General features: G+C 58.4%; 1 protein-coding gene across 11 annotated transcripts in view; it reads left to right on the top strand.

Annotated features, from left to right (window-relative positions):
- EP400 (E1A binding protein p400) overlaps positions 1-23927 on the top strand; it is a 97836-nt gene that overhangs the window by 22879 nt on the left and 51030 nt on the right. For 8 of the 11 annotated variants that reach the window (XM_086681376.1, XM_086681383.1, XM_086681381.1 and 5 more), the window contains 17 exons: positions 3867-3957; positions 5507-5614; positions 6099-6481; positions 8433-8723; positions 9654-9839; positions 11783-11923; positions 12388-12466; positions 13174-13223; positions 13593-13650; positions 14352-14441; positions 16774-16881; positions 17900-18084; positions 18328-18505; positions 20915-21051; positions 21890-22059; positions 22337-22511; positions 22612-22748. In XM_086681376.1, the coding sequence (XP_086537502.1) occupies positions 3867-3957; positions 5507-5614; positions 6099-6481; positions 8433-8723; positions 9654-9839; positions 11783-11923; positions 12388-12466; positions 13174-13223; positions 13593-13650; positions 14352-14441; positions 16774-16881; positions 17900-18084; positions 18328-18505; positions 20915-21051; positions 21890-22059; positions 22337-22511; positions 22612-22748 (2567 nt within the window). The remainder of the gene's footprint in view (positions 1-3866; positions 3958-5506; positions 5615-6098; positions 6482-8432; positions 8724-9653; positions 9840-11782; positions 11924-12387; positions 12467-13173; positions 13224-13592; positions 13651-14351; positions 14442-16773; positions 16882-17899; positions 18085-18327; positions 18506-20914; positions 21052-21889; positions 22060-22336; positions 22512-22611; positions 22749-23927) is intronic. The other 3 variants (XM_086681384.1, XM_086681382.1, XM_086681377.1) reach the window with 1 other exon arrangement.

Raw genomic sequence — 23927 nt, 5'->3', positions numbered from 1 at the left:
TTTTATATTGTCTAATCTGTATCGACCAATGAAACGCTAGAAATAAATTCAGAATTTTCTGTGTTGCATATGTATTAATTTGCTTCCAGAAAATGCCGAGGTAGCGCTATGGGTAAGAGGTGTCCCGTGCACAGTAATGCGTACACGCGCGTGTATGCGCACACACGTGTTCACGAGAAGAACCCTTGTAAGTAGTAGCTCTCAGTGATTTTTCTGTTAGGAAGTGAATAATTGCCCATAATTCCGTCCTTCTGACACAAAGGTGTTGTATGATATACGTCAGTTGACGCGGTGTATTTACTCTCTTTCAACCAACTCTCCTCATGTTTTATTTACTTTCAGTTCTCGTTTTGACAGCTCTGAACATGCCATCATTTGGAGGAACTGTAATTCACTAAACTGGTTTTCCAAGTGTAGGTTCTACCTTTGCCGTTTGGAAAAAACTCTTCAGGCGCAGCATCAGTGAATCAGGAAAGTCTGTTTGTGCTGCTTGCCGTGTGCCGTCACTTGGTTTTCCGCCGACAGTGGACACGCAGCGGCCCGGCGTTACTTGGCCCGGCCGGGACAGTTAAGCGTTCTGAGAAGGGTTTAAGACGGAGTCTCAGGATGCCTTTCGTTATTTGCGCCCAGTTTGAGGATTTTTATAAGAACCTGATCGGTTGCCAGTTAAACTCTCCAAACAAATACAGAGTTCTCAGTTTGTGTATTCGTTCGCTTCTAGAAGAACTTGAGGCGTAATTCTATTAGAGCGCAGTTGTTTACAAGAGAATACTGTCTTATTATTTAGATTTTTTTAAAGCCTCCTGATTGGAGGTTATTTTTCAGTGATGACGGTGTTAGAGAAAATGAATAATTACAGTCCCGTAACCTTACCCTACAGATGCTCTTGATTCTTCCGTGTGTGTCCATATCTTTATGTGTATCGTCACAAGCGTGTAGGTATAGACTGTGCAGAGGTTGGCAGCTTAGCGTGCTGCCACAGACATGCCGTTAGACAGCACGAGTGCTTGTCCTGTCTGTGACGTCCTCGGTTTCCCTGGGCCACAGGTGAGCCCAGGGAGGCCGCCCGTGGAGCCTTGGGCTGAGAGAGCAGGAGCCGTCTCGTCCACGGCCCTCCCCGCTCCCGAGTCCTTACCCGATTCTGACTTAGTTTATGGTTGGTTGGTTGGTTGGTTGGTTGGTTGAAATTGCGTAGAAGTTTCCTCCCCGGGGACCGCCAGCTGCAATGACCGCTTCGTTTCTTCCTCAGAATAACTTGTCTGTTCTTGCTCGGTGGCAGACCATCTTTTCTGCAAGCTGCATTCCTGGTTCCCTCCATTGTTCTGTTTCTTGCCATAGCTTCTAGATTCCCTGCAAATTATGTTGTGTTCTATGGATACAGTCCGTTCTGATGTTTTCTCTTAAAATGGGGACTCAGAATTCGGTTCCACCGTCTCTTTTCTCTGTTTTCTGATTTTGTTTTCAAGAGTTCCAATAAATGATTGCTAACTGAAATCAGGTTTGTATTTTAAACACCTCAGCTTCTTTCCCAGTAAAACGTCCACGAAGACAGCGTAAAAGGAAGCGAAGTCATTCCAAAAGCAAGAGTTGGTGGCAGTGAGGAAGCCCGGACGAGAGGGGCTGGCCCTTCCTGCCCGGGTCCATGAGGAGCACGGGTGGTTTTGTTTCATGACGTCCAGTTTTCCAGTTTCTTCGTGTAGACACGCAGCCTCCCGGCACCATTTTCTGGAGGACTTTCCATTCCCTCTGGGTGCTGTGTAGCCTTGAGGACGTGACCGGGTAGCATAAGTGCGCGTCTCCTGGGCTCTGTCCGGTTCTTGTTGTGCGCCACCCTGGTCCCCGGCCCTTTCCAGGGCCGCAGAGTCTGGTCCCCTCGTCTCCTCTCGGGACTGCTTTCAGTTCGCTGAATAGCCCACTCTGCTATCCAGTGAATTCTTACTCCAGATATTTTATTTTTCAGTTCTGGAATCTCCATTTGGTTCTCTTAATAGTTTTCTTTTTTCTGGTCGAGATTTTTTTCTCGTCCTTCGTTACGGTGTGTTTTCTTTATGTCTCTGTGCATACTTGTTAAAGCCACTGTAGAATCCTTGCTGCTGATTCCAGTATGTGCGTTACTCGGGGTCTGTGTCCATGGACTGTATTCTGAGTGTGGCTCGTGTTTTCCTGTTACTTTGTGTTTTTGGGTGATTTTGAGTGTCATGAACGACAGGTTACAGACACTCGGGATGCTGTTAGGGTCTTCTGAGGAGCACTGACTGTTTTGTTTTCATAGTTACTGTGTTTGACTCTTAACCATGAAAGCCTGTGTCCCGAGTGAGGGCCCCTGAAATCTCAGTGTGGTTTTGTCGGCCTGTGCTTGGCGTCTTTGTTTTGGCGTTGTCTTAGGAGAAAGCCAGAGATCAGTAAGAGAACTCGGGGCCTCCCTGTCTCCAGCCGTCTCCTGGGGTGATTCCCCCTTCCTTCCTTCTTCTGTGGCCTCCTGCTCTTTGTTCTGGTGGCCTTCAAGCCAGTGAGTCTCTGTGTATCTGGTTCTGAGCTGCTCCGTACGGCACACACTGGGGCCTGCCCTCCTGCCGCAGACCTCCTGGTTCCCTTCCCCTCTTGCAGGCGTCTGGTCCTATCCTCCAGGTTTATGTCTGTCGGGAGTATGTGTAGTCCAATAGGAAGCACTTGGCCGTTACTGGAGACACAACCCTCTATCAGTTTTTTTTATTTAACAGCAACAACAGCATTTTTTTATTACAAAGGTAGTATATATGTTCATTGTAGAACGTTTGGAACATTTAGAAAAGTACACACACACGCACACACACAAAGTACAAATTACCTGTAATCCTGTCCCCAGACGTAGCCACTGTTCACATATCGTGTGTTTTTCAAATCATTCTTTTCTTTCTTCTCCTTTCCTTCCTTCCTCCCCACATCTTCACTGAATGCAGATGGGGGTGCTACTGTCCCTTTGAGTCAGCCACTGCACCTTTCCCCCGGGAGGCCATGCCCTGCAGTGTGGCTGGTGCGGGCAGTGTGGGGCCCACCCTGGGACAGCAGGCCCCACAGCCCCCACAGGCCATCATGGGGCCCATGCCTTGTTCAGGGCATGTGTAACTTGGCCTTTAAAATGGTTGGCTAAGTAGAGTGGACAGAGTTGAATCGTTAAAAAAAAAATTAGCAACTGGTGGTTGGCGAACATCGTCCTTAGCATTTAGCGTCACTGCAAGGTTGGTGCAGAGATGTGAATGCGTGGGCGCCCAGACTTGCCTGGTGCCTGTCTCGCTTGGCCAGTAGCTTTTCATTTGAACATCTTAAATCAGCCAGCCCTACGGTGTAGAACAGATGAGTATCAAGCGGGGCGCTAACTTGCAAAAATGCCGTGTGAAGACCCAGGTTTATCAGATTGTTGTCTGTCGAGGAGGGTTTTAGGGTCATTTTCCAGGAGGAAGAAAATCGCAACCTTCCTTTTTGTTATTCAGCTTTTGTTTTTTGGGGGGTGAGTGATGGCAGGCAGTGTGATGGACAGGGAGGCCGAGCTGTCGGATTTAGGACTGGTGTTTCCCGACACTGGCCGGTCCTTTGCTGTCGCTGTTGGTGCAAAGCCCGCTCGTCTCTGGGGGAGTGTGGCCCTGCATTGATAGGAAACTCTGTTAAAACCAGAATAAGATCTGTCACAAGTGCTTTTTGTCCCTCCAGAGGTAAGTTAGAGCTTGAAGCTACTTGTTACATATAAATCTACGTCACACGCAGCGGGCAGATAATCTGTCGGCAGAGACTAGTGAGGCCAGTGTGGAATAATCACGATAGTTCAGTTTATGCCCGTTCTCTGAGGCACCTACGTGATCAGAATCTCATGTTTTCATTTTCTTTTTCAGCAGCAAGCTCTCGCGGGGGCCCTTGTGGCAGGGGCCGGAAGTGTGGGCGAAGCGGACCCCTTTAAGAGGCAGCAGGCGGGGCCCCCAGCAGGTACGTCCCGGAGCCCGGGCCTGCGCGGCCTCAGGGACCCGTTAGCTTCCTGCCGTGGGAGGTGCAGCGTGACGGCCGCGTGAACGCCGACGCACGTGGCTTGGGTTCATTTCTTTGTACTTTGAAGGTAATTTTGTTGTTTTGACGACGATCAGCTGAAGAGAACACTCACGTGGCTGTGTGTGTGTGTGCTGGGGGCGGAGGTGTGCCCGTTGGATTGGGCGTGTCCGTTTTGGTTCTCTGTGCCCTGGCCGGCTCTGAGTCCTTCAAAGGACTGTGGGTAAAGCCGTCTTATTTTTCGAGTCGTTACTCATTTTCTCATACGGAAGTTTTTCTTCCAGTTACAAAAGCCCACATTCTACGTGAAAAAGTCGGGCAGTCGCGGAAGGCGTGACTCAAGTCTGCCTCTGCTGTGGCGGTACGTCCCGCACCCCGGCCACCTGCCGGCGGCGTCCCACGTGCACGCACCTGAGGACGTGGAGGCGCGCTCTCTGTGACAGCTGACGACAGGGCCGTCGCTTCCTGGGCCGTCCTGTCCTGCCAGGGACCGCGCTCTCCCTGCCGGCTCTCGCCCTCGGGTGCACGGCGGGTCCTTTCCTCCTCAGACCTTTGCTGGCGCTCCCTTTCGTTACCACCTTTGTTCGTTTACGGTGAGCACAGTCGGACATCTAGTCCCAGATTGTTTTCGACGTGTCCGTCACTCTGTCTGAGGAGGAAACTCCCAGAAAGGGAATTGCTCCCTGAGAGTGTGTTGGGGGTACACACGGCCCCACGGCAGGCTCGGCCTTTTTCAGGTCCGTCTGCAGTTTCTGGCATGCTCACGTTTTGACCACTTAAAAAATTTTTTTTAATGTTTATTTATTTTTGAGAGAGACAGAGCACAAGCGGGGGAGGGACAGAAAGAGGGAGACACAGAATCCGAAGCAGCTCCACACGCGGAGCTGTCAGCACAGAGCCGGATGCGGGGCTCGAATCCACGAACCGTGAGATCATGACCTGAGCCAAAGTCGGACGCTCAACCGACTGATCCCCCCCAGGCTGATCCCCCCCACATTTTGGCTTTTTTATGAAGTACGATTACTCCTTTGGTGTTTGTTAATCTGATGGGTGCAAACATCTTTTGTTTTTCTGTGGATCTCTTCAATGTAGCTTTTCATGTTTATTAATCGTTCGTGAGTCCCCCTCTGCTCAGCTGCTCATGCTCTTTGCCGTTTTGTGTGTCCGGTGGCTGGCAGTTTTCCCACGAACTTGGAAGAGCTTTCCGTGTGGCGGCCACATCAGCCTTTTGCCCGCACGTGTGCAGAACCCTCAGTCTCCAAGGATGTCACTCCCCCTTCGTTCACTCTTGTATGAGACTGCTTCTAATACTTGAAGAGTTTTAACGAAAAGAAATTTTATCAACTGTACCTTCTCTGGCTTCTGGAGTTTGAGTCACATAGAGGAGGGCCTCCCTGTTCAAAGATTATAAAAACACTTGCATGTGGTTTTTCTGCCACTTGCACGGTTTTATTTTTATATCAAATTGCACCTTTTCTGAAAATTATTCTAGAGCAGTCTAAGAGGCCTCGGCTTGAAGTGGGCCACCAGGGGGCAGTTTTCCAGCACCCGGGGGCGAATGCAGGCGTTCCTCTTCAGCAGCTAATGCCGACAGCTCAAGGTAAGGCCCGGCGCCAGGACACCTCCTGGCTCAGAAAAAGCGTGTGCAGAGAGGGGTCTTGTGGCCCAGCTTCGGGCCGGGATGCGCGCAGTCATGGCCCACGGGGCAGGTGGTTCCTGGGGCCCGGCCACTGCTCTGAGCGCCGGTCCGTGCAGGGAGAGGAGGCCCCGCGGGCGTGCTCCCGGCCCTGGTGGAGCTGCCGTCTCCTCGTCCTCGGGCCCCAGACACCTGTGCGCTCCTTGATCGCTGCTGCAGTAGGGACCCCGGTGACCGTTCTATTCCGCCTGATGCTAGCTTGCGAAGGTCAAGCGCCCATCTTTCCTCTCTCGCGGGCTCACTCCTGCCATTGGGTTTACGGGGCCAAGTTGCCGCCGGTCGGATTCCCCGTCGGGAGTGTGTGATGGCTGAGGCGCGGGTCCGTGACGAGCAGCGGGTTGCTCGGGACTCCAAAGTCAGCGCTGCCGGGACGTCTCCTGTCTTGCAGGAGGGATGCCTCCTGCCCCTCAGGCCGCTCAGCTCGCCGGACAGAAGCAGAGCCAGCAGCAGTACGACCCGACCACGGGGCCTCCGGTGCAGAACGCCGCCAGCCTGCACACCCCGCCGCCGCAGCTCCCCGGCAGGCTGCCCCCGGCCGGCCTCCCCGCCGCACCCCTCCCGCCGGCGCTGCAGTTTGCTCAGCAGCCGCAGGCGGTGGAGCCCCATGCGCAGCTCCAAGTCCCGGCCAAGGCCCAGCCGCCGAGCACCCCTGTGCCCGCGCCCCCGCCCGGCCAGCTGCCCGCCCCACCGCCGCAGCCCGTGCCGCAGGCCCTGCACACCCCGATGCCCGGGAAGGCTCAGATGCAGGCCGCCCCGCTCTCCCAGCCGCAGGTACTTGGTGGGCACCTGTCCTGTCGGTTAGAACAGGAGCAGAAGCTAAGCGTGCTCTGGGTGGGGCGTGCGCCACACCGCCGTCGCGGGGTCTGCCCGTGGCTCGCTGTCCCGCTCGGAGCCAGTCCCCCGCTCAGCGTCGTCTTACCCGGCTCTGGAACCACAGTCAGGTTGTTGAAACACCAGAGAACAGAACAGCTTTGGTTGCTGGTTGCGGTTTAGTGGGAGCTCAGAGGGCCGCGTGGCCGTTGTCCCGGCTGACGTGGCCAGTGGTGTGGGAAGGGTGCCGTGGGAGCGCCGGCCGGGCCTGCTGCCGGGCCCTCTGCGGCGCTCTGCGCTCCGTGAACCTGTGTTTGTATCCATCGTGCTCCTCCCCTGAGGGTTGCTGTTTCTGAAAAGCGTGTGGTGAACCGCTCACCGTGCCCGAGGGGCGGCGGGTCCCTGAAAGTGAGCGTGAACCACTGGGAGCACTGTGGGGAGCACCGCGGGGTGGCCGGTGGTGTTCTCAGGGAGCTGTCTTAGCGTGTATGATGGAGCCCCCTGGGAAGGCTTCCCCTGCCTCTCCCCGTTTCCCTTACGAACAAGGGGGTTTCCTTGGTGGCTTTCGACTCAGATGCTTCACGGCTGCTCGAGATTGATGGTGAGGTTTGACCTTGTGTGGAAATGGAGCGACAGCAGTCATGGCTGCTTTGTGCTCGCCGCGTGCCTGCCACCGCGTGCCGTGCGGAGCACTTCGTCAGCTCTACTTTCGTCTGCCGGGCAGCCCTTTGCCGTAGGGTCTTTCTTGTCCCCGTTTTGCCATAAGAAGGCCCGAGGGGCTGCGTACCTGGGCGAGATCCTGCAGCCTGCGGCCGGAGGAGCTGTGGTCTGCACCCCGACTGCGTGCGGGGCCTCTCGTGTGGGCCCGCGTCACGGCTGCACGCGCCTGGTGGAGGAGGGTGCTGCCGTCGGGCAGCCGAGCCTCCCCGGGCCACTGCTTCCCTCGGAGCTTTGTGCAGACCAGCCTCCGGGTTTGGAACACTTGGTCTCTCTGAGCCGCGTGCTGAGGTTTCGCGTGGATTCCGCGACCCGCCCTTGTCGATGAGAGGATCAGCTCCTTACAGACCCCACGGAAACCTGTCCCTTGTGCCCTGGCTAGGGGCTGACGGACCTTCCCTGTGAGGGCTCCAAACGGCAGGCGGGAGAACATGTCAGGCCTGTGGGCTGCACGGTTTGTGCTGCAGCCTCTTTCCCCCGCCGTGGACGCTGAGTGGCCCCCGAGCACGCATGTGAGGGCCGTGGCTGGACCTCCAGCGCCTTCTCTCCACACGGTGCGGCCGGCGGCGGCGGGACGCTGGAGGCCCGCGCCTGCTTGGGTGCGGTGTTGCGGTCTGTGTCTTCCCGGGTTCCAGCTTGTAAATGTGGCGCGTTGGCAGCCGTCGGCGCTCGGCCCTCTTAGGCTGTGCCGGCGCCTTGCCCGCCCTGCTCCCGGCGCCCCCACGGAATTCCCGCATGAACTGGGCTTTGTCTTCGGTCCGGGAGGAGGGCCCTCTGGTTGCACACGCTTTGACGTACGGAGAGGGTGTCTCACCCGACGGCCTACCTGCCATGACAGGGGCACAGGGGATTTGTATTTGCTTTCCAGAAAAAGGGTGCAAGGTGACCACTGGGTGGTTTTTAGTTTAGAAGAATCTTATACAGTTAATCCTAAAAAAAGACCATAAAACGGGAGAAAGTGCTAGAAAAGGTAAAAACCAAAAGAAGCTCCCGTGGGATAGCCAGCGCGTGAAAGCCCATCTGTGACGTGCTGTGTGTGTGTGTGTGTGTGTGTGTGTGCATGTGTGTGTGTGCGCGCACACGCGTGGGGCTCGTTCGCACTGCCGCAGGAGGGGCTCCGGCGCGCTCGCCGATGTGGGCGCACGAGCAGGGCTCAAGTCTCCTCTTCACTTCCGGCCTGTTTTCTGCCCTCCAGGCGGTGGCGTCCACAAGACCACCCGTGGACCCCGCCCAGCCTTGTCAGCGGCCCCCAGCAGCTGCCTCTTCTACCTCGTCCCTCGCTCCCGCCAGCGGCTCTGGCCCATCGCCAGCACGGGCCTCCACAGGGAACAGACCCTCCTCAGCAGCCAGCAAGTCACTGTCTCCAGTCACCTCCCGGTCCCCAGGGGCAGCCGTGTCAGCACCCCCGAAACCGCAGAGCCCAGCTCAGAACGCCGCCCCGCCCCAGGACAGCTCTCAGGATAAGCTGGCAGAACAGATAGCACTGGTAAGTGCGCTTAAAACCATCTCAAGAAGGTTGTGAGACGTGTTCCAATTTGTGAAGCGCATTTGATTTTAATTTCTAAGGATGCGGTAGTTTGAAACTGAGCACTTGGTAGTGAGGACGGTTGAACATAGTTTGTGGTCGCTTAGAAACCAAGGTTACAAGCAGGTTGTCTTTTTTTGCATTTTTAAAAAACTTTTTTTAATGTTTATTTCTGGGAGAGACAGAGTGTGAGCAAGGGGGTTGGGGGGTGGGGGGAGGGCAGAAAGAGAGGAAGACACAGAATCCGAAGCAGGCTCCGGGCTCCGAGCTGTCAGCACAGAGCCTGACGCGGGGCTCGAACCCACGAACCGTGAGATCGTGACCTGAGCCGAAGTCAGACGCCCAACCGACTGAGCCGCCCAGGCGCCCCTCGCGGAGGTCGGCTCGGGAGAGAAGGTCCGTTCTGTGCCGACGTCACAGCCTGTGCTTGCTGTGGGCTGCGGGTGAGGGTCAGGAGGGCTGCCCAGGCCGGTGTGGCCGTGGCCCAGCACCTGGTTAGCACTTGCCGTTTGTGGGGTGACTAAGCGGTGGTGTTGTTAGACTTCGTCAGGGGAATCTAACCTGTCAGAGCTGGCAGGATGCCGCCGCCCCGGTGCTGCTGGCTGTCCTCTGTCAACCCTGTGGCCCCGTGTGGCCAGTCTTAGGCGATCGGTTCCTCCGCTCCCCGGTGGTTTTGGAGCAAGGGCCAGACGTGCGTCGTGTCCCTTGTAAGCGCTCTGACGTGAGCATTGGCCTGTGCCTTGTGTCCTTGATTCTGGGACGGGGTGGGAGCCTTCGACTCTCGTGTCCAGTCTTGTCTCTCTTGCTGAGGCTTCGTGGACGCGGGGTCAGAATTAGCGGAGTTCGCTTCTGATCATGTGCCGGACGCCCCCTCCCCTGCGCTCCCGGCAGGAGAACCAGATCCATCAGCGCATCGCAGATTTGAGGAAAGAAGGCCTGTGGTCCCTCCGGCGACTGCCCAAACTGCAGGAGGCCCCGCGCCCCAAGTCGCACTGGGACTACCTGCTGGAGGAGATGCAGTGGATGGCCACGGACTTCGCCCAGGAGAGGAGGTGGAAGATGGCCGCGGCCAGGAAGGTGGGTGAGGCCCGGTGGCCGCGTGGCCCGGCTCGAGTACGCCGCTGTGCGTGGTGGCGTCTGGACCGGGTCTCGGAGGGGGCCAGCTCCTTCGCGTGAGGAGCGTTTTGCTGTTGTCTGGAAAGCGACTGCCCTGTGGCTTCTTCCCGAGGGGCCGTCTTGGGATTCCCGGTTGGATGGCCAGGGGCCAACGCGGTCTCCCGTGGCTCTGGGATTCGCGGAACGGGATGTAGGTTCCCTTTGTGGCCGGTCTGTCCTGGCACTTGGAGCGAGGATGCCCGGGGTGAGGCGGGGTGGGCGCCAAGCAGGCTCAGGGTCGGGAGTGGGCAGAGGCTGGTGAGTTGGTGGGCAGCTTGGGTCCCGGCCCTGCCTGGTCTTGTGGTCTGGTGCACCCCCCCCCGGTTCTGGCGGAGGGCGGGTCTCCTCCTCACCAGTTCCAGAGCAGGCACCCCGTCCTGGGGCGCTGCCAGTAGGAGGCAGTGCCGGTACTGGGAGTGTGGACAGGGACCAGAAACGTTAGGTCTCCGCATACGAGGCAGCTGTGTCCTTGCTCACGCGTAAGTGGCACCAGGCCCTGCTCTCACGGTGCCGCATCACCATCTGTCCCTCAGGGCCAAGCTCTTCCCTTCTTCCCGCGCCCTCAGGCCTGGGGGGCGGTCCTGTGTGCCCTGCTGTTCACCTCCGTCCCCTCTGCTGTCCCCACGTAGGTTTGGTAGAGAGAACCCGAGAGCTTTGGAAACAGAGGGATGTGAGCATAAAAGGTCTTGAGTCCCGTTAATGGAATTTCAGAGAAACCTGACTGCTCCTTGGGCACATCTCACAGAGGAGGGCGGGCCTGAGCGTGTGGGCACCAGGTGGATGGGGCAGGTGGCAAGCCACCGAACCCTGCGCTGTGGCTACGTGCTGCCCCCCTCACACGGCCCCGTGCCGAGGGTGCGATCAGACCAGGATGTCGCCCCGAGGAGTCTGTGTGTGGGTGGCCATCTGCAGTGTCCAGCTGGCCCCCAGCTGGGGGTCCCACAGCCGGGCGTGCTCCGGCTCGTAGTGTGTCTGTTTCAGGTTCCTTATCGGCAGCTTTACTTTTTTTAAACGTTTGTTCATTTTGAGAGAGAGAGAGAGAGAGGGTGCAGGCGAGAGTGCGCCCGCGTGTGAGTGAGCCCACATGGCAAGCAGGAGGGGGAGAGGGAGAATCCCAAGCAGGCTTCACGCTGTCAGCACAGAGCCTGACGTGGGGCTCGATCCCACAAACTGTGAGATCGTGACCTGGGCTGGAATCAAGAGTTGGGTGCCCAACCCACTGAGCCACTCAGGTGCCCCTCTCAGCACCTTTTTCGAGGACTGCTGGGATGATGTAAGAGCATTTGTTCTAGAAAGCAGTTTGGGATTTAAGGCAAAAGCCTCGAAAAATATGAATCACCTCCCCCCAGCATGTTTCGTGCCTTGCAATTAAGTTCATCTCGCTGGGGCGCCTGGGTTGGCTCAGTCGGTTAAGCATCCGACTCTTAATTGGGGCTCAGGTCATGATCTCAAGGTTTGTGGGATCGAGCCCCACGTTGGACTCTGTGCTGACAACTTTCTCCCCTCTCTCAAATGACTAAACGTTTAAAATAACTAAGTGTATGTTGCTGCGCTCGTGCAGCAGAAGGGATGCTTTTGTTACAAACGTTACTCCACGTTCGGCGGGAAGGTGTGAATCGCGCGTCAGATGACGAAAGAAGGCTGTAACACGATTTGGCGTTCTTTCTGGAGAAAAATAAGCGTGGTCAGCAAACGGCACTTTGTGGACAGTCAGGTGGGGTGTCGGCGGGGTTTTTGCTGGCGCCGCGTGTCCCCCGTGCCCTCAGATCAGACAGAATGTGTGAGCTCCCAGCTGAGAGGTTCCTGCGCTGTGCGGACGCGCCTCCTGGGGCGTGACTCCAGGCTCTTGACCTTTCATTTGCTAGCTCGTCAGGACTGTGCTGCGCCATCACGAGGAGAAGCAGCTTCGTGAGGAAAGGGGAAGGAAGGAGGAGCAGAACCGATTGAGACGAATCGCTGCCTCGACCGCCAGGGAAATAGAGTGCTTTTGGTCAAACATTGAACAGGTGAATCCTGAAATTTAAACAAAATTTAAGTCAAACCTAGCAGCACCGACTGTGCCTTCCGAGCACGTCTGACCGAGTGGCCCAGAGACCCAGGCGGGGAGAGCCCGCAGCGCGGTTGGCCGTGAGCGTGAGCGCGAGCGCGAGCGCACGGGCCCTCGTCTGCCGCCTTGGGTGCCGTGTGCTTTGAGGGGCTCCGAGGGGCTCTGCGGCGCTGCCGGTGCGTCCGTTAGCGTGGGCGCTGTCCCGGGAGACGGCTCTGCCTCGCTTCCCGTCACGGGCAGCGGGGCTCTCGCCACCCGGTGGGACGCGGGCAGCGGGCGGCTGTAGGGCGCCCGCAGCGCCGCGCCGAGAGCTCTGTCGTCAAGTGCCTCGGGGGGAGGTTGGCACGGCCGTGCTGTCAGACGCCGTGGCAGGACCTCCAGAAGCCCCCTCAGTGCCGTCTGTGTCCCACTCTTTGTGCCTAGGTCGTGGAGGTGAAACTGCGAGTGGAATTGGAGGAGAGAAGGAAGAAGGCCTTAAATTTGCAGAAGGTTCCCAGGAGAGGTAGGACTCTCTTTAAAAGTCTTCACCATTCCCGGCGCTGCGCTGGGACCCCGCCGGCCCGCTGCTGGCCGACGTGGCGGCACCCAGGGCGCTTGCGCGTTGGTTTGAGCATCTGCTCGGCCCGACACTACACGTCTGCCTGCGTGGCCTCTCTGCAGCTTAGCTCAGTGCTCTGAGGCACCCCCGGGCTGGTCCGCTTTTGGGGTGCTCTCAGGATTGAGGGTCTGAGCCAGTCACCTGGGGCTAGGCCCGGACACTGGGCTGAGTTCTCCAAGGCACTCGCCCCCGGTGGGGCCCCGCTGTGGCTGCTGGGGGGGGTCTCCGCGGCGCTCAGAAGCGGCTGCCCCGTCATCGGGCACTGGCAGAAGCGGCTGCCCTGGGGGGCGGGGTGGCACGGGCGGTGTGACGGCCCTCCTCCTGTTGATGAGGAAGTCGAGGCAGGGTGGTGGCCTCTGCTCAGTCCTACGGCCGTTAAGATTGTAGAAATCACAGAAGACAGGCTTTGCCACCTAGCCTCCCTGTCCCTCTCCAGATCAGAGACGTCCGGAGAGCGGCCAGCGCACTTTGTAGGTACAGGGGTGCGGGCTGGCTCCCAGAAGAAAGGAGCGGAACTCACTCCTGCTGTCTTCCTCCCGTGGGGAGGTGGCAACAGGGTGCAGCCTGCACAGGCAGCGTCAGTGAAAGCGAATCATGTTCCCTGTCTCTAGGAAAAGAGTCGAGACCTAAGGGGCTTGATGTTTTGCCAGAAGCTTTCCTGGTAAGTTGAGGAGGGCTGCTGTACGGGGTAAGAGTGTGAAAGCCGTGTGCGTGAGACGTGGTGCCTGGGGTTCCTCCTCTTGTCTGGAGAAACGTGGATGCCTCCGTAGTGTGCCCTTCTGTTCAGAGTCGGTTCACTTTGGGGAAGATAAACGGTTCTTCTCCTTGTTAGGCTCCCGTGGGGTGTTGATCTGGGGACATGGGAAGACGTGGGTGGGACTGTGGGGTTAGTGTCACCTACCTGCTGCCCAGCACCTTTCCTGTGCACAGACTGCTTGTCCTGGGCTCACCAGGGCCTTCCCGGGAGCACGCGAAATGGACGTTTCTGCTTCGGTGTCCTATTCTTTGTGGATTTTATTCTGTGTTTCAGGAGTCAGCACTGTCTGGAAGGAAAAGAAAAGCTAGCACATCCCTGACCGATGACGAAGGTCTGTTCCCCGGTACTCTCTTCGCCGTCTGTGTGACGAGCCCTCAAACTGCAGGCCAGGGGCATCCTCAGTGTAGTCAGGGTGCCCGGTGGCCCAGTGACTTGTGTCACGGGACCAGGCACCTTGGAGGGTGGAGGAGGGGACGGTGGAGGAGGCAGAGCGCAGGACCTTTTGTGGATAGTTCGTTTGCGCGGAGGAGCCCGCTGGGAAGGGCGGAAGCTGGTGGAGAGAAAGCGTCGGCTAGTGACAAGGCCGCAGGGGGGCTCGTGTGCGGATGGCGGGTGGGCCCGCAGCCACCCAGAGCCTGCCTCTGTTGGGGGTGAGTTGCGGGGTTCACGGAACAGCAGGCTGGGCAGTGGCTGACTGTCGTCTGAAACGGGCGGTGACAAACTCAGAGCAAACCCGAGCAGCAGGCTGGTGGGTTCTGCGGCGGGGTCAGGCGACAGACGAAAAGTGTGACATCGCTCCGTGTGCCGCTCGGGAGGTCTGTCGTGTAATGAACCGGGCTGTGTTTCGCAGCCCGAGGAGGGAGGTGAGGTGCGGTCACTGGGTTCCTGCTCACGCTCGCCTACCTCGAGGGGTGGAAAGGCCCAGCTCTCTGCTGGCTGGGCGAGACGGTGGCGGAGCTGGTAGCGTCTCGTGAGCAGGTGGGAAGACGCGGGGAGGTCTGTTTCCCTGACACCTGGTGGGGGCCGTTTCAGTGGAGGACGAGGAGGAGACCATAGAAGAGGAAGAAGCCAACGAGGGGGCCGTGGACCACCAGGCAGAGCTGTCCAATTTGGCCAAAGAAGGTAGGCCGTGAGCGTGGTGCTGGGGGCGCTCAGGGCGCCGGAAAATGCACGGGAGTGCGTGTAAAATCGTGTGAGACTAGCGACCCGCCGGGAAGCACGCTGTGTGCCGGCGTGGGGATCCCGCCGGGCAGCCTCGGCCCCGCTCGCCCCTGCCGTCTGCACACGCCGCCCGGCTCGCTTGCGGGACCGTGTGTAAATGACATCGCGCGCCGGGCCTGTCGCTTCTTCGCCCGGCTCCTCTGTTCCCGGGCCTGTCCGGTGCTCGTGTGCTGCTTACGCCTCACGGGCTCTCCCTGCCGAGCCACGGCCCCGGGCGCGAACATGTCACTGACTCCCTGCTGCGTGCTGCCAGGCGTTCCGCTTGTCCCCCGTTCTGCCTCCGCGCGCTGCGGGAGCGCCCCCGTGGCCCGTGCCCACGCACGGGAGGCAGGTTGGCCGGTGCGCACCACGGACCGCCGTGCGAGGCCGGCCGGGCTTGGGCTGCGGGTTCCTTCCAAGCCCCTCATGTCAGGGCGCCGGACGCTGTCCCGCCGGGGTACTTCTGCCGAGCCGGCGGGCTCCTCTTTTCCGTTTTGGTTTTGGGCTTCCTTTCTCTGTCATCTTGTGGGTGGTGCTTGTTTACGGCACACGTGTGTCCTTCGTGGTTACTGTGCCGTGGGCACCTCCTGGCTCGTGTGTCTTCATTCTCCTTACGGGACCTTCTGAAGAACAGGCATTCTAAATCTTGGCGCGCTTGAATTTATCTGCTTTCAAAAACCCTGTTTTAGCCTCAGGATCACGAGGATATCTCCCTGTTTGTCTACAAGGTTCTAATTTTAGTTACGTGTTGATGTCTTTGAACCGTCAAGAATAGCATCTGTCTGTTGTGTGAAGACTGCGATTTTTTTTTTTTTTTTTAATCCCAAAACAGATCACAGCTGTCCTGGCGCCCTGTGCCAAGCGGGTCCTTGCTAGCTGGTTGTCCCAGTCTGCTCAGCCCACTCCCCTGCCCCGGCCCTGTGCTCCCCCTGAGAACCAGCTCCCCTGCCCCCCCCACCCCGTACCCCCCATGAAAACTGGCCCCCGTCGCCCCCCGGCTCCGTGCCCGCCCTGAGAGCCACCTGGCTCCCTCCCCGCATCCTTCTCAGGGCAGCCTCGGCTGTCTCCGGCTGATTTAGGGCGCACCTCTGATTGGCTCATCAGGCTTCAGAGGAAAATTGGTTGGGAATTTTGATATGAACGTAGTTGAGCCGGCGGGTGATGGCGGAGAACTGCATCCTTACCAAGTTGAGCGTTTCTAACCTCTGATTGTGGCACGTCCCCGATCACACAGGTCTTGGTCAGGAGCTGCCGGGCACGTTTTACGACCGTGTGTTTTTTGTTAGATTTGTTTTTAGGCGTCTTAACCTTTTTTGAAGTTGCAGCGAGGAATGCGTTTGTTGGCGTTGGGAGAGCCGCGGCCGCGTGACGGGATGTGACGTGCAGCGGCTCCGCCCGGCTCACGATCGCTCCATGGCGCGTTCCCTTCCCCGCCGCGGTGCGACTACTCTTCCCGGGGAGTCTCGGCCCCGTCTTTTCTCCTCCTGCAGTGGCACACGGGAGTCGGGGGGGGGGGGGGGGGGGCTGGTGCCGGGCGCCCTGGCTCACTCGCGGTCCTAAGTGGCAGCGGCTCGCTCCACCGCGCAGGCAGGCGCTCTGGCTCTTCTCGCATCTCCCCGGTTCCCTTCCCGCATCCTTGCTGCCGTGGCTTTCTGAGCTCGGTGTCACCTGTAGCTCGGAGTCCGTGTTGGTGCTGCACCGTGGCGCCTCTGCCAGCGTGGGTGGGTCATGGGACCTGGCAGGGGTGGGGGGTGGGGTCCGTCAGGGCGAGCTCTTTGTGCAGAAGGTATCACCGCTGTTGTACCCGCTATTCAAAACGGTTTTTGCTCTATTTTTGTTTGACTTTTATCTGATGTTTCATATTTTTATGTATCGCCAGTTATTTTCTATCAATTGCGTTTTTATAGTTACACTTACTAGTTTATGGGTTCTAGTATGTATTATTTTAGAAATTTAAAAATTTTTTTATGAATAAAAGTTGAGTTTCTTAGTCTCATTTCAAAGATTCTCATTTTTATAAAGAAAAGTGTCTTAGAGCTCATGTCAGTAATGGGCAACAGTTAGTTACTCTTTGGAAAACATCAGTGTGTCTTTAGAAAGTATGTATTTTTTCCGAGGAGTTAAAGCCAAGAAGCGGAGAACCTGTGAAGAAGGCCCTTTCCCCTTTGCCGCGGCCCTCCCTCTGCATCTTCTTCCCAACTGCCTGTCACCCCTGATGTAAACTAACCCCTCTTCTCCCCGCAACCCTTTCCAGCCGAATTGCCCTTAATCGATTTGATGAAGTTGTACGAAGGAGCTTTTCTGCCCAGTTTCCAGTGGCCGCAGCCGAAGCCTGACAGTGAGGAGGCGAGTGAAGAAGAAGGTCTGTGTTCAACCTTTAAAAAACTGAAAAACTGAGCCTTAAAGCAAAAGCCAAAACACGTAGGGGTTTGAGTTGCCTTCGTTTTCTTTTACTCTGATGGAAGAAAAAGTCGCAAGTGTGTTTGATGTATAATTTTCTGTTGATGTAGTTTTGTTAAACTTTATGCTGTATTTAGCTTATTTATCTTGAGAGAGAGAGAGCGAGAGAGAGAGCGAGTGCGTGCAGGCTGGGGAGGAGCAGAGAGAGAGGGAGAGAGAATCCCTAGCAGGCTCTGCACTGTCAGCATAGAGCCCTACACGGGGCTCGATCCCACCAACTGTGAGATCGTGACCTACGCAGAAATCAAGAGTCAGCCGCTTAACTGACTGAGCCACCCAAGCCCCACTGTTTTTATTTATTAACTTGGTAAAATTTCAGAATACCTGATCGAGTTGTGAACAGTGTAGAAATATTTTTCTCAGATTTGTAAAAGTCATTATTTTATAGGCTTAGAATTCATCATATATATTCAGGCTACGCTAGTTTTGACTTTTTTTCAGTTTTATTAGACATTCCGAACAAACACACAGGCTGCACCAAAAAAAAGCCTACTTCATCTTATTTTCATTCTACTTGCTCTGATCCACAGATACGGATTCCTGTGAGCAGAGAGGCTAGGGGCGGGCAGGACCAGAGGGAGGGCTGGTGGCCTCCTTGCTTGCTGAGTTTCCCTTTCTTGGTGGTGGGGGTAATCACTAAGCCCTTAGATACCCGTAAATCTGGTGACGCCAGCTCCTAGTTGCTACAGAGACCTTCATTCTCCATTTTCACACAACAGCTTTCCAGAGCGGTTCTACAGCTGGTAGCGTCCTAGGAATTTCTACCCACGTATTTGGTCGGTGTTGTTAGGTAGTAGAACGGATCGAAGACAAGACACCTACTGCATTTGAAGTATTTGGATTCTGTCAGCTCGTTCCCTTTTTATTCTTTCCATCATAAAACTCTCGCAGCGGCTACAGACCCGTTTTTCTGTTCACAGATGTGGAAGACTGCCCGGCTGAGAGCCGGAAGGACGTGGTTCTCATCGACTCGCTGTTCATCATGGACCAGTTTAAGGCTGCAGAGAGAATGACTATCGGGAACCCTCACACAAAGGACATCGCGGAGGTGACCGCTGTGGCCGAAGCTGTCCTGCCCAAGGGCAGTGCCCGGGTCAGCCCCACGGTGAGGCACCGAGCTGCCCCCCGGGGGGCGGTGTCTCGGTGAGGCCGAGAAAAGGCTCGCGACTTCCCTGTAACTGTTCCAGATGCAGAGGTTGGCTGTCAGGCAGAGCGAACGCTGCTCTTGCTTCCCTAGGTCTCCTCTGTGGTCCTCCTGTAGGCCCACCGAACGACTGATTTGACTTCGCTGCGGAGAAAAGTGTCTAACGGGTAGTTTGAGGAGTATTTGGCCCGTGTGTTGCTGCAGGTGAAGTTGAACGCCCCATCTCTGTTGTATGGCGCGCTCAGAGATTACCAGAAGATCGGCCTGGACTGGCTGGCCAAGCTCTACCGGAAGAGCCTCAATGGTATATTGGCAGACGAAGCCGGGCTTGGTAAAACCGTACAGACCATTGCTTTTTTTGCCCACCTGGCTTGCAACGAAGGTAAGATTTTGTTGTTTTGAGGACCGCGTATTCGCTAAGACCGACGGTGGGCGGTGCGTCGGGCTGGAGGGTGGGGAGTGTGGCTGGTCTTCCCCTGCTCCACTGCCCTGCGCTCTGGTCCAGGACCCAAGAGACCAGGGCTCAGAAATACGCGTCGTCTGAACAAGCAGAAAACTCATTTGCGGTCCGCGCTAGATTGAGCAACTCACTGTAACTCAAAATCTGACACGGTGACGACCCACTGGACCGTGTGACCCCGGTGTCCCCCACTAGTCGGGACCCGTGCCTTCCCTGGGCTGCGGTGCCTGCACCCCTGCCTCCCGACTGGGCCTGCTGCCTGGCAGTGCCTCTGCTCCCCTGCCTGAGTTCCTCAGGGAGCGGCTCGCGGGCCCGGTGAGTGTTTGGGGGCTGGACCACAGTGGAGACCCCGGCCGCTTCCTCGCGCCTGACTCTTTGGACTCACACGTCACCAGTCAGGCCCCGCGGCCTCTGTAGTGGCACGTTCAGGGGCCGGCCCCCACTCACTGCTCTCCACCCAGCCTGTGGGTCAGGAGCTTTCTTGTCCCCAGCTCTGTGCCTTTGAGGGGGCTGTAGAAGGGCACGTGCCTGGTGTCTTTAACATAGGACGGGGGTTTACATACAAGTGAGTCTGGGACAAACAGCATGGTGGTTACGGGCACTAACCACCCCCCATGCAGACAAAAACCCGTGTGTAACTTTGAGTTCCCTAAAACTTCACTGAGGATATAGTTAACCGTTGATCGGGGGCTGAACCTAGAGCACGAACAGACGACCAACACTTACTTTGTGCATGTGTTACGCAGCGTGTTATTAACGATAAAGTGAGCTAGATGAAAGAAAATGTCAAGGACGTCATCAGGAAGAGGAAACAAAGTATCATGTGTGTTGAGAAAGATCCGTGTGTGAGTACGTGAACCTGTGTGGTTCACGCTCAGTTCACACTCGTGTTGTTCCCGGGTCGGCTGTAGTGTTTCTCTTGGAAAGGAAATGTTCTGATTCCAGACTAAACGGGGCTCCTGGATAGCGGAGCAGACACGTTCTCTTCCTCTTCACGGACCTTCGGAAGCCAGGAGGAGGCTCATTAAATTAGGGAGGTGGCGTCCTGCCGTGGGGCGCATGGAGACCTGGGGGGATGCAGGTGTGGACAGGGCTTGTTCCCTCCACTCGGGGCGGTCCCCCCGCCCCGTCTGCCTGCTTGTGGTGCACTCCCCTCACCACCGCTAGTACGTGCCTCTTCTTTGCCCTGTGTTTGGAAAGATTGATCCAGCTCAGTCAGGTTTTAAATACAAACGGATCGACGTCAGGGCTCCTTCCTTTCTCGCATTAATCGGTTCTGGATTTTGCCCCAGCTCCAGAGTCTCCAGCTCTCAGGTTCTGTTAGCCTGCTTCCCCCTCAGCACGCCACCTGGCCTCGCTCTCTGGGCGTTGAGGTGAAAGGGGTGTTGGTTACCGTGTTTGTAATAGTAAGAAATTGGAAGCAGACAGCGCTCCCAAAAACGGGCTTTTGTTCCATCGGCTGAATGAACGAACGAACGGATCGGTCAGTCCTTTGCGCGCTCGGCGTTCGCGTGGCGCCTTTGCTGCTGCGGGCGCTGGGCTGTGCGGGAAGGGCAGCAGTGAGCAGAGCGGGAGGCCCGCCCTGGGCGCCTGCAGAAAACCAGAAGTGCAACTGTATTCTGAATGCGGGTCTCTTAAAAACTCTTGGTTCTCGCGGTGGGGGAAGGGCACCCGGGGTTGATGTGCGTCTCTCCTCCTGGAGTGCGCCTGGCGCAAAGCTTTTATCCACTTCCGTGATTTCTTCGCGAAGCGGTCGTTTCCATTCTCGTTCACCTTCCTCTTGGGCGGATCTTCTCGGAACCGGAGGGGACGCAACGGGGCGAGCACCGGTTGCAGACATGCGCGCTGCGTGCCGTTTTCTCGAGTCTTCTGTTTCCGCTTTCTGACCTGGTTTATGTTTCGTTTGTAGCACGGAAGTTGGCGTTTGTCACGTACATGTTATTCTAATAGTTGAAAACGTTATTCGGAGGACCGAGTGGAAGCGGAGGGTTTGGGGTGGTCCGGCAGCCGTGCCGGGTCTGCACGCGCCTCTCGTGTCCTGAGCAGGGTCCCCGTACAGGAGAGCTCTGCCCCACGCCCGCAGCGCGCTCACTCTGTCCGGTCCTCCTTCGGCAGCTCCCTGTGGAGTCTCTCCAGTCCAGGGGCACTGGCTGAGCAGGGGGGCGGGGGGGGGGGGACGCCTGTGCGTCATGCCCAGGCACTTTGTGCGCGTGCCTGCCGTGCTGCCGTGCTTCCGTGCTCGGCACGGCGCCGGGTGCCTGCTTTCTGTTACCAAAAAAGGGTGAGGCTTTCTGTTACAGACGAAGGTTCTGTCTCTCCTCTCTCACGTAGGCAATTGGGGCCCTCATCTCGTGGTCGTGAGGGGCTGTAGCATCCTCAAGTGGGAGCTCGAGCTGAAGCGCTGGTGTCCTGGGCTCAAAACCCTCTTGTACGTGGGCAGCCACCGAGAGCTGAGAGCAAAGAGACAGGTAGGTGGGTGGATGCGTGGAGTACGTCACACAGGAGGGTCTCCGTCTGTGCGGAAGGCAGATTTTGGGGTGTCAGGCGAGCCTTCTGGCGGTTCCTGATTTGGAGCCCCCTAAACGCACAGATGCCCCGTGAGGAAAGCCCCCGGGCGAACGGGCACCCTCGTGCCCGGAATCGGGGGCCGTCCCTTCCCTGCTGCCTGCACGCCCCTGAGCAGCGTAAGCCCAGCGAGAGCTTGTGCCGCGCACGCCCTGATGCGCGTGTGGTAAACGCTCGCCGGGCTCTGCCAACACGCGGGCCAGCTGCCGGGACACCTGCCCTGTGCTGTCTGGCACCGGATCCTGAGTGAAAGTGTACTAGACGTCACTGTCTTTCACTGAAGCTGACACACTGCCTCGTTGTCAGACCGTGACGTTGAGTAGTAGTTACTGGAAGAGTGAGTATCCTGGGATGTATTCGCGTACCGTCGCTGGTCGTTAGCTCGTTTTTGAAAAGCCTGTGACGGAGTCAGTTGCGGTGCGGACGTGCGGACGTCCCGTGACGTTTTCCGTGCGGTGTCCCCACGGATGATGGAACAGCTGGTTTCCCTCCATGGTTCTCCGTGGTGACCCATCTTCCGGGACCGGTTGTTAACACCTCAGAGCAGCTTCTCGGGTTGTGTCTGCAGTACGTTCGCTCCCAGAGGAAGAGCCCGGGAGGACCTGTGCCGTGTGCCGTATGCCGTAGCAGCCGGCGGTCCGGAGGAGCGGGGTGGCGGGATGGGGCGGCGGCACGGGAGGCGCCGTGTGGGCCGTCTTCCCGCAGGGGAGGCGTGCTCGCGGCCGGGTTCCTGTGCCGCAGGAGTGGACGGAGCCCAACAGCTTCAACGTGTGCGTCGCGCCCTACAAGCACTTCTTCAGGGGCTACGCGTCCTTCACGCGGGTGCGCTGGAGGTGCCTGGTCATCGACGAGATGCAGCGCGTCAAGGGCATGACTGAGAGGCACTGGGAGGCCGTGTTCACCCTGAAGAGGTGGGACCCGCCCCCGCCCCCGCCCCAGGGTTCTGGTCGCCGTGCCGGTGACGCGAAGCGGGCCGGCGGGTGCGGTCGGCCGCACGGGGGTTCCCTTCGCCCTGATGGGCGTGTGGGGCCGCGGGTCCCGAGGCGCTCGTGTCGTCCGGTCCGTCCCCGGGGCGCGCACTTACCCGGACTCCGTGACCCCGCCGTGCCTTTCCTCTCGCGTCCTCGGGGGCGGCGAGCGCGCAGCCGGCCTGCCGGGCGAGGGCTCAGCCGTGGCCTGTGCTCGCAGCCAGCAGCGCCTGCTCCTGATGGACGCGCCGCCGCACAACACCTTCCTGGAGCTGTGGACCATGGTGCACTTCCTCATCCCCGGCGTCTCCAGGCCCTACCTGCACCCGCCGCTCAAGGCCCCGAGCGAGGAGAACCAGGACTACTACCACAAAGTGGTCATCCGCCTGCACCGGGTGGGCGCCGCGGGCCGGGGCGGCGGGGCGGGGGGGGGCGGGGGCGGCGAGGGAGACGACGGGAGGGAGACGACGCAACGTGCTCTCGTGTCTCGTCCAGGTGACCCAGCCCTTCATCCTGAGGAGGACGAAGAGGGACGTGGAGAAGCAGCTGACGAGGAAGTACGAGCACGTGCTCAAGTGCCGGCTGTCGAGCCGGCAGAAGGCCCTGTACGAGGACGTGATCCTACAGCCCGGGTGAGCGGGCCCCCGGCCGAGAGGGCGCGCGGCCTGCACCCCGTGCCCTCCCTGCTCCCCGGGCTCACGGCCGAGGCCGGCGAGGCACGCGCGCTCCGACTGGGCGGCTCGGTCTGCGACGGCCCGAGGGGACAGGTGGTGACCGGGGTGCCGCCCTGAGGCTGCACGTGCGGGTCTCGGTGGGGCTCAGGGGGCCCAGCGGGGCACGGTGTCCCCGTGAGACCGTTGTGCGCGCCACGTCCTCGCCGGCAGAGTCGTCAGGATGGCGTCTGCGTGCAGCTTGTTCTCCCGGGCTGGTTCTGGAAAACCCGAGGCCGGAACGTAAGCGTGCGTTCTTGCGCCCTGGGACAAGGTCTTAGTCCCTGACGGGTGGCATCGGCGATGCTGCAGGGGAGAGGAGGAGCCGCAGAGTCCTCTTGCCCCGGCCGTGCCCTGGGGACCGGCCACCTTCTTTCGCGTCCGGCAGCTCCTCTCTCGGGTGTGACTTCGGGTTACAGAGAGCGGGGTCCGTGGAGGGTGCTGTCACGCCCGCGGGGGGAGACCCGTCCTCCTCTGTGGGGCTCCCCTGGCGTTCCTTCACCGGCAGCAGACGGTGCCCTCAGGACGTCTGGGCCGTGGGCATGCTGGGCTCGCCTTGGCGGGGGTGGCGCCGGTCCTGCCTGTGGACGTGGGAGGATGGCGACTGCAGACCTGGGCTGTGGCGTGGCTCCTGCTCCTCGTAGAGCAGTGGGAAGTGACTCTTCCTCTTCGTGTCCGTGGACCTCTTTTTCCCTGAATCTGTCCAGTCACACGGGAGGCGTCGAGCACACCTGTGGCCAACCCCACTTTAGCTCCCGATGACGGACGTGCCTCGTTGCACGTTGACGTGACGGTCTGGGGTCCTCGAGCGGGCTCTGAGCTTTGCTCTGGTCACTCGGCGGCAGGCCGGGTCTCGGTTCTTGCCGTCTTCCGGTGCGCCCTCTCCTCGGCAGACCTCGTCTCCCCCTCTTTCCTGGGGGCCCTGCACACCTGCCCGTGTGAGCCTCTTCCGCTCCAGGGCTTTATTTCCGGGGTCCTGGGCCTCGCTTGTGCTTCAGCATTTTCTTCTGAGATACGTCCCTCGTACCGGCCCTCGTGTAGACAGGGGGCGCCTTACACGTTCTCCTCTCCCTCTCCAGACTCTGCTCTCCGGACCCCGGC

This window comes from Puma concolor, chromosome D3 (genome assembly GCF_028749965.1).
Source record: "Puma concolor isolate L17-30 chromosome D3, mPumCon1.1.hap2, whole genome shotgun sequence".
Lineage (NCBI taxonomy): Eukaryota > Metazoa > Chordata > Mammalia > Carnivora > Felidae > Puma > Puma concolor.
Note: the sequence above shows the minus strand (reverse complement) of the source record. Positions and strands in the feature narration are given on the sequence as shown.